The sequence below is a fragment of the Protobothrops mucrosquamatus genome, unplaced genomic scaffold (assembly GCF_001527695.2).
Source record: "Protobothrops mucrosquamatus isolate PMUCROS unplaced genomic scaffold, P.Mucros_1.0 scaffold257, whole genome shotgun sequence".
Classification (NCBI taxonomy): domain Eukaryota; kingdom Metazoa; phylum Chordata; class Lepidosauria; order Squamata; family Viperidae; genus Protobothrops; species Protobothrops mucrosquamatus.
This window is the reverse complement of record NW_015386604.1, coordinates 301,774-310,630: the sequence shown is the minus strand read 5'-3', so window position 1 is coordinate 310,630 and position 8,857 is coordinate 301,774. Positions and strand designations below refer to the sequence as shown.

At 39.4% G+C, this 8,857-nt stretch overlaps 1 protein-coding gene across 1 annotated transcript in view; it reads left to right on the top strand.

Moving 5' to 3' along the window:
* Positions 1 to 4,753, top strand: part of RAB9A (RAB9A, member RAS oncogene family) — a 40,450-nt gene extending 35,697 nt beyond the window's left edge. Inside the window, exon 2 of the mRNA XM_015814494.1 lies at positions 3,600 to 4,753. Within this exon, the coding sequence (XP_015669980.1) occupies positions 3,634 to 4,239 (606 nt within the window). The 5' untranslated portion in view covers positions 3,600 to 3,633 and the 3' untranslated portion in view covers positions 4,240 to 4,753. The remainder of the gene's footprint in view (positions 1 to 3,599) is intronic.
* Positions 4,754 to 8,857: the final 4,104 nt, after the last annotated feature.

Sequence of the window (8,857 nt, the reverse complement as noted above, 5' to 3'; positions counted from 1 at the left end):
TGGTGGATATGAAAACCTATGGCAAAGTAAAAAAATGCCTGTCTTATATCCAAATATGTGGAAAATGATATTCAGTTTATTGATACCTTTCCCTACCTCATATCTTGTGGAATCAGGCTTTAGTGCTGTTAATCATATTATGACCAAAGAAAGAAACCGCCTGAATATTTCCGAAAGAGGAGACCTTCGTTTGTTCCTTGCAAAAATTGAGCCAGATATCCAGTATTTAGTTTCGCAGCATCAGCCTCAGAGATCTCATTAATAATTTAATTAATTAAATGTAATTTCATCAGACTTCATGCTTCTATGTATGCAAAGTATAAACAAAAAAGATAGATTTAACTACAGTAACTTGTTTTATAAATATTTATTCTGCCAAACTTAGCAAAAGTCCGACATAAAGTATTTGGTAAGTAATTATTATTATATGCTTTAACTTGCTGTAACTCTGCTTTATAAATTTTATAAATTTTATAAAGTAAAGTTACTTCCCTACTTTATAAATCACCATTACTGTGGAACCGGTGGGCGGTTAGAAAATTTTACTACTAACAGAGATACAAAAGTGGGCGGTAGGTATAAAAAGGTTGAGTACCCCTGCTCTAACCTTATGAATATATTTTTCCTGCTATACTACAAACGACAATTTCATCTCAAAAAGAGGGTCATAGTATAGTATTGGCACTATTACTATTGGATAAAGTAAGGTCATTTTAATTTTTTTATTTTAATGTTAATGTATTTTCTAATAAGAAAAGGCCTCTGGGTGGGAGGTAGACAGCATTGCTTGCAAAAAGCTGCCATTGTACAAAAATAAAGTAGAAGATATCCAAATTTCCCATGATTATAAAGCATGATTTCTTACTATTGAGAGCAGTATTCAAGGGAAAACTGAGTAACTGATACTAATATACCAATTCAAAAGCAAATAGAATATAAAGAAGTATCTATCAACAGATATTTTTTAAAAAAACAAAACCTTTATTCTTTGGAATAGTTCATTAATCAGAAAATATTTTATTGCTTTGTCAATAAAAATGCAAAGTTGAAAGAAACAAAATCAGTTAGCCAAATAATTGATGCCTAAGGAAGATTGTTACTATTTAAGCATGAAATTGATGTTACCAGAAAGTAGTTACATAGATAGGTGAGTAATGTACCAAAGTTTGTTTAACTTACTGACCACAAGAAGCATTGAGTTCTTTGTTCATATATTCAAGTGTCATTTCTTGGTTGTATAGTACTGTATTATTTAAAAAAATGATTTGTCATGTTTTCTGCATGTAGATACAGATAAATTATTTTAAAGGAAAATATATTCATTGAACAGTAACATAGATTTACTCTATTCAGGGTTTCATTTGAAATAGCATCACTGCATTTTTACAGTAATACTTTGTTTTCTCTAATTCCTTAATCAGCAACAGAGTGAGCATCTCATTTAAAATAAAAACAATGTAGAGGCTGTTATTTTCTGAATAAACACAATATTATGTATGACGAACTGCAGAGGAAATAAATAGTCTCACTTACTGATTGTAAATTGTAACAATTGCTGAGTAATGTGGTTGTAAAGTGAAACATGACCACACCTGACTTAGGGCATTAGTTATGGCTGTGGTCATTAAGTGCAAGGTCACATGACCATGGCTTGTGACTTACTGTTGACTTCCATGTTGACTTTGCTTGTTGGAAGCCAGCTGTGAAGGTTGCAAATGTTGATTATGTGACTCTGGATTGTCATAAATGCATACCAGTAGTCAAATGCCTGAATTGTGATCACATGACCATGGGATGCTGCAGTGGCTGTATGTTTGAAGACTATTGTAAATCTCCTTTTTCAGGCTTAAGTTCAAACAGTTGCTGAATAAGCACTTGATAAGCAAGGATTGCCTGTAGTGCTATATAATGATTGCTGACCATAATTCTGCAGATTGATAGGCAATTTCTCTTTTAAATGCAATAAACGGATATCATTAAGGCAATGTAAGCACAATGAATTTTACAAGCACTATACATTAATAACATTTTGTCACATTTAAGGAAATTGAATCATACCGGTTTGAGAAAGGTTGACTATACATAAAATAAATTTCCTGAGTACTTAATAAAGAAGGAGTTATCAAATGGGGCTTTATGTCCTATAAGTTGTAGAATATTTATATTTTATAATTTGTATTTATATTTGTATTTTTTATACTTTTTAAGGTTCACAGCACCTAGAGTCACAGTTTCAGTTGGGCGGCCTTATAAATAAATGGATAACTATAACAAATATATTTATATTTAATGTGTCTTACTATTTGGCAAATTAAAGTGTTTACCCTGATTACCTAGGCCAGTGTTCTCTAACCTTTCCAGCACGGGGGGGGGGGGGGATGATTTTGTGTGAGGGGCAGCTGTGCACATGTACACAGCTTCATTTATGTGAGCAGCGGGCATAAGGAGCTGTGAGTGCTGGCACCCGCTGCTCGTGTGAGGCTGTGAATGCCGGTGCTGATACCTGGGGCTACAACCGCTGCCACCCACCGTTCATGTGAGTGAGGCTGCGAGTGCTGGCATTTGCTGCCTGCACGAGTGGGCCTGCACATGTGCTTACAGCCCGGTTGTGAATAGGCTACTGCCACAGTTTGGGGACCCCCTGACCTAGGCAATTCTTATTAATATAAGACCTGAAATTGAGGATAATTCTTATTATCTGGGTTTTACTGAAAATGTTTTTAAACATGATAGTCAAGATTGTATAGGAGTATACTATCAAAGAAGGAGGTGGGGAATAAAGTGCTTTGTTTTGGCTCATACCTTTACATTTGGCACTACTTAGTCACTTTGAAAAGTTTGTAAGAAATGTATTTTTTCCTTTTGTTTTTACATGCTACTTACACAGTTCCCCCAAATTCTCTCTTAATTAGACTCTTGTTGTTCTTTGCATTGTTCTCGTCATATGACAGAGAAGTTGGAATTTTGCATCCCACCCCCCATTTTGTCCAGTCTGCAGCATTGACAGGAGAGACGCCTACAGCTCTCATGTCTTCAAAATTAGACTGTGGGGAATGTAATATCTAAATTGCCATATTGCAATAATTAAATATTTAACAATTGAAGAGGGTGACTTGGAATCAAAAGTATAATGTAATCATATTAATGAAAATGCTATTAAAAGGATCTTTAAAAAACTTCAAGTCAAGTTTGATTTCTGGCGATGGTTTTCTGGAATGTTTTTCATTCCCATCCTAGTCCTAGTAAGACTTGGCTCTTTCAAGATCAGCCAAAGTTGGTCAGGTGTTGCCACCCAAGCTTATTTTGTGTCATTATAGTGTCCTCTCCATTAGAGTTGTGGTTGTTCAGTTTCTAAATCATGTCTGACTCTTGGCGGCTCCTGTAGACCATACTCCCATTCTCCACTGTCTCCTGGAGTTTTCATTCATGTTCATTGAGTCGATGACACTTACCATCTCATTCTCTGCTATCCCTTTTTCCTTTTGCCTTCAATCTTTCCCAACATCAACAAATATTGATTCACTAGCATATAGAGTTAATATTTCATGTTGATTTATATTGAAATGTTTGAAACATATGAATTTTGTTTTATTTTGCAGATCTGGAGATCATAAAGGATCTATTCTTGAAATAATGGCAACAAAATCATCACTCCTTAAAGTAATTCTTTTAGGAGATGGAGGAGTTGGAAAGAGTTCAATTATGAACAGATATGTTACTAACAAATTTGATACCCAGTTATTCCATACAATAGGTGTAGAATTCTTAAATAAAGATCTGGAAGTAGATGGACACTTTGTCACAATGCAGATATGGGACACTGCAGGCCAGGAGCGGTTCAGGAGCTTGAGGACACCCTTCTACAGAGGTTCTGATTGTTGTCTTCTCACTTTCAGTGTAGATGATTCTCAAAGCTTCCAAAATCTGAGCAACTGGAAAAAAGAATTCATTTACTATGCAGATGTGAAAGAGCCTGAAACATTTCCTTTTGTGATACTGGGTAATAAAATTGATATAACTGAGAGGCAAGTATCTACAGAAGAAGCCCAGATCTGGTGCAGAAACAATGGCAATCATCCTTACTTTGAAATGAGTGCAAAAGATGCCACTAATGTTGCAGCAGCTTTTGAGGAAGCGGTTCGAAGAGTCCTTGCTACTGATGATAGATCAGATCACTTGATTCAAACAGATATGATAAATCTTCACCAAAAACCTATGTCTGGTTCATCATGCTGTTGACTGTTTAGCTTTATCTCTTGGTTCAATTATCATTCTTAACTGGGAATAATAATAAAACATATGATTCATTGATGACACTCTAATATATTAAACTGTAATATTTTACTGCTTTATGTGCTAGCCAGAGGATTCTCTTCAGTGTGACCTATTGCTAAATAAATGGTATCTGACATTTGGGGAAGGTATTAACTCGAGAATTCATTTAATTTAAATATTGTTTGAATAATAAATTATATACTAAAACTTGAAAGTTCTAGAAGTACTATTTGGGGACTCAGATGAGGAATAGAAATTTTATATCTACATATATATTTTGAGGTCACTAATCCATGTTTTGCTTCACTAAAACCTTTTTCATAAAGCAATATTAGATAGTACATTTTTATTCACAATTGCATCTTTAATCTTTTTTTTAAAAAAAATCTGATTTAATATAAACATTTTAAGGGCTTTTGCTATTTGTCTAGTGTCACTGAGCTGCCTGTAGATTTTAAGTTAGATAATAAATATGCATATATGGAGCCTGTGTGTGTTTGTCTTTATCTGCTCTTCTTGCCCAACAGTGGGCAGTAGATAATACATTACTTGGTTTGTTTAAAAAAATGAGATTGCAATCTCTCTTAAATCTTGGCATAAGTTGTCAGGTTTTTAAGCTACATTAGCTTGACTCAGTTTTGATTGAAATTCTGTGAATGAAATCCCAAACAGGTTTGTTGAGTTTGTGAGAACCAGTTACAGGTAGTCTTTGACTTTATGACAATTGAGCCCAAAATTTATGTTGCTAAGCAAGGCAGTTAAATGAGTTTTGGCCCATTTTATGACCTTTCTTGCCACAGTTCTTAAGTGAATCATTGCAGTTGCTAAATTAGTAACATGATTGTTAATTGAATCGGACTTCTCCATTAACTTTGCTTGTCAGGTCGCAAAAGGTGACCACATGATCCCTGGAGATTGCAACTGTCACTTGCCAGGTGTCCAAATTTTGTTTAGAATAGAATAGGAATAGAAATAATAGAAATAGAAATAAAAAGAATAGAAATAGAAGTAGAAGTAGAAATAGAAGCTGGAAGGGACCTTGGAGGTATTCTTGTCCAGCCCCCTGCTCAAGCAGGAGAACCTATATGGTCTCAGACAGGTGAATGTCTAGTCTCTTCTTGAAAATCTCCGGTGATGGGGAGCCCACAATTTCTGAGGGTAAGCTGTTCCACTGGTTGATTGTCCTCACTGTCAGGAAGTTTCTCCTTAATTCCAGGTTGCTTTAAAAAAAGAGAGAGACTTAAAAAGCTTGTAATATATGTTTGGATGTAAAAAACTGGAAGATGGTGTCAACTACATCTAGTGGCGAACTACAGCACTACAATTTATTATGCCTAAAGAAAACTTGTCTGGAAGCCCAGACTCAGATAAGACTTTTGTTGTTTTCAGAAACTTTCACTTCTGAAAATTGCAGCTGGGAAAAGGGGAGGGGGAAACAACCTCTTGGGCTGCTGCTTATTTGTGGGGCAGAGACAATAAACTATTTTGCAACTGGCCTGCCTGAACTACAAATATAAATACTGACTTTTGGAGTTGTGTTATGGAGCTATTTCTCTATAGAAGAAACATGCATTATTGAGATGATGGAATACTTTGGATTATAAACCTTTGATAGATGAACAATTTTTAATTGCTCTTTTCTCTCTGGACAGAAAGGATGTGTTTTTCATTAGACAGAAAATTTGAAAAATTCAAACTTTTATTTGCTGAGGGGAGACTTAAGGACAAACTGATAGGCTGGCTGCATAATTTGGAGTTCAAATGACAATTGAAACTCTTTAAATCCCTAAATTGATCGGAGTATAAAGACTACATACAAAAACAAAATGGATGTTCCATACTTAGCTTCAAATAGTAAAAAACCATCCCTAACACCTGTCGCCAAAGTCCCCAGCTTGATATACCAACAAGAAAATGTTGATGAATTTCAGAAAGAAATTCTATGTTAAAATCAATAAAAGAGACAATTGACTTCCGGTTATGGCGTCGCGGCGAGGCAGACGCTGGAAGATGAGCTCCATCTTCCATGTTTGATTTTGCCCCGCTGGGAGACCCTGAAAAGGGTCGAAAGCTGCCCCACAGAGGTGGTAAACGAGGGGACCCTCGTTTGATCACGGGGGTGGCAGCCCTCCTGTTTGATCCGAAGAAGCCCTCCAAACTGGCGGGGGGAAGACTGGCTACATTTGCGTAGCCAGTCAGAAGCTGCTGTCAACGGAAGACACCAAGCACTACTAAGCAAGTTTACAGCAACATGGATGAAACTGGGTGAGATCTAAGCCTCTCTTTATGAATTTAAGACCTTTTCCTGAAAATCTGCCCAAAGCACTCCCCCCAAAGAGAAGGGAAAGGGAATTTCCACCCCATTCCCTCAAGAAAGCAGCAAATTAATTACCTGGGGAAAAGGAGAAATCTATAAGACTAACTTGGAACTTTTATATATATATATCCTTTAAAATTCTAAAAATTGGAGGATGACTCCTGGGTAAATTCATGTTCGAAGGGTCACAAACAGTGAGACCACCAGGAGGTTAAAAAAATTACAAAAGTTTATTACTATTAAAACATTAAAACACCTAGCTTTCGCCGGCCTCCTGCCGGCTTCGTCAGGGTGGCTAGCCATCAGTGGGGTAGCTGTTTTTATAGGAGCGGTGCCTTTTGCACCCGGCTCCTAGATCTCGTGAACGGGCCCCGATAGTCCTCTTGCGTTAAATTCTTAGCCGTTCTTCCGCATACTACTACGCTCCTAACTTTCTCTTTCCCACCCCTTTTCTTTTCTTGCCTTATTTGTTCGTCAGGGGAGGGGGAGGAGGCACCCCTCCATACAGGGCATCGTTTTGTTGTTTACTACCTCCTTTCCTCTTTCCAGTTACCTGCGATCTCACCTTCTTCCTCTCTTCCTTCTTCCCCATGGTATTATCTAACTCATTTGTCACTCGTACTCTCACCACTCTCATCGCTCCCTCCTTCTCATCCTCAGACTCCCTCCTCTCTTCCTTCTTCCACCCTCCTACACCCTCGCCTAGCCCTTCTCCCATGAGCGTGTGTGTGGCCATCAACCTTCTCCCCGTCCCTCCTCGGTGACGGGTCGTGGGGGGCACAGGCAGCGCTCCTGCATTTGTTTTTGTCATCACCCCATCCGTGGTGTCTTTCTCTTCGTGTCCACTCCTCCCCTTTTCATTAGCCCTCTCCTGTTGTTCCTCTAGCGTGGGGATATTCCCTCCTACATGGTTATCTTCCTGCTGTGCGTTCCCCCCATTCTCGATCTCCGTATCACCTTTCCACGATCTTTCCCATTCCCTCCTCTCCTCTCCCTTTCTAGCCTCAGCTCTCCGGTTAGATCTTTCCTCCATGCACATATGGGTGTCGATTTCCTCCTCTCCCTTTCCTCTGGTGGGGGGCCATTGGGGGTGCGAAGGTATTCTCTCCCTCACAGCTCCCTGGTCCTGCCCTCCTCTCCTCGCCCTTTCTAATCTCCGTTCCCCCGTTCGATCTTTCCTCCGTGTGCATGTGAGTGCTGGTCTCTTCCTCCCCACCCTTTCTCAGGCGTGAGAGAGTGCTGGTCTCTTCCTCCCCACTCTTTCTCAGGCGCGAGGCTGTTGGGGGTTTGGGGATGTTCCCTCCTGCACATCCCTCTTTCTGTTGCCTCCCCCCACTCTCGATCTCCGTAACAGGTCCTCCGTCGTTTCCCCAATCCACTTCCCATTCTTTCCTCACTGCTCCCTTCCCAGCCACACCTCTCCAGTTCAATCTTTCCTCCGCTCGTGCTACGATGTCAATCAGCCTGGTGTCTTCAGCTTCGTGCTTCTAAGAGTAATGTGTGATCACAGCTGTTTCTTCCTTTTAACTGCCAGTGGGGTTTGAACTGATTGGGTGGGAGCTTGGCTGTGTTCTGATTGGGTGGAGGTGTGTTCTGATTGGTTAAGGGGCTTGGCTGTGCTCTGATTGGATGGGGGTTGGCTGTGCTCTGATTGGATGGGGGAGTGTTCTGTTTGGGTGGGGGCTTTGTTGTGCTCGGGTTAGTCTGAGTTGCAGGGGGATTTGAGATGGTGAGCTGCATTGCTGTTGTTTGGCTTCGTGTTCGTGGTCGTGCCACATCTTTATGGTGGGTGTCAGTTTGTTTCATGTATGGATTGGAGGGGTTTAAAGTGGCTAATGATGCAGCTGTGGGCTGGCTTCTAGTTTGTGGTTGTGCCTCATCATCTGTGTGGGTTTGGATTTGCTTTTTGTGTGGATGTGTGGTGGTGACATCCTGTGTGGTTTTCGTGAGTGTGGGTCATTCTTCGTGTTAGGAACTCGTTTGCCAATAAGGGCGGGTTTCCAAATGGCTGGTAGGCAGGAGGTATCTCGTTTATTCATGCTGTGTGGGCGTTTTTCTATCTCAATAGCTTCTCTGATTATTCTGTTGTTAAAGTGTTCAGTTTTGGCGATAGTTCTGGTCTTTTTAAAGTCAATTTTATGTCCTGTGGCTTTAAGGTGTTGGACCAGGGAAGAAGTTGGTTCCTCTTTTCTGACTGAGTTCTTGTGTTCTTCAATGCGTGCATTTATTCTTCTGTTGGTTTGTCCGATGTATGTGGTGGGGCAG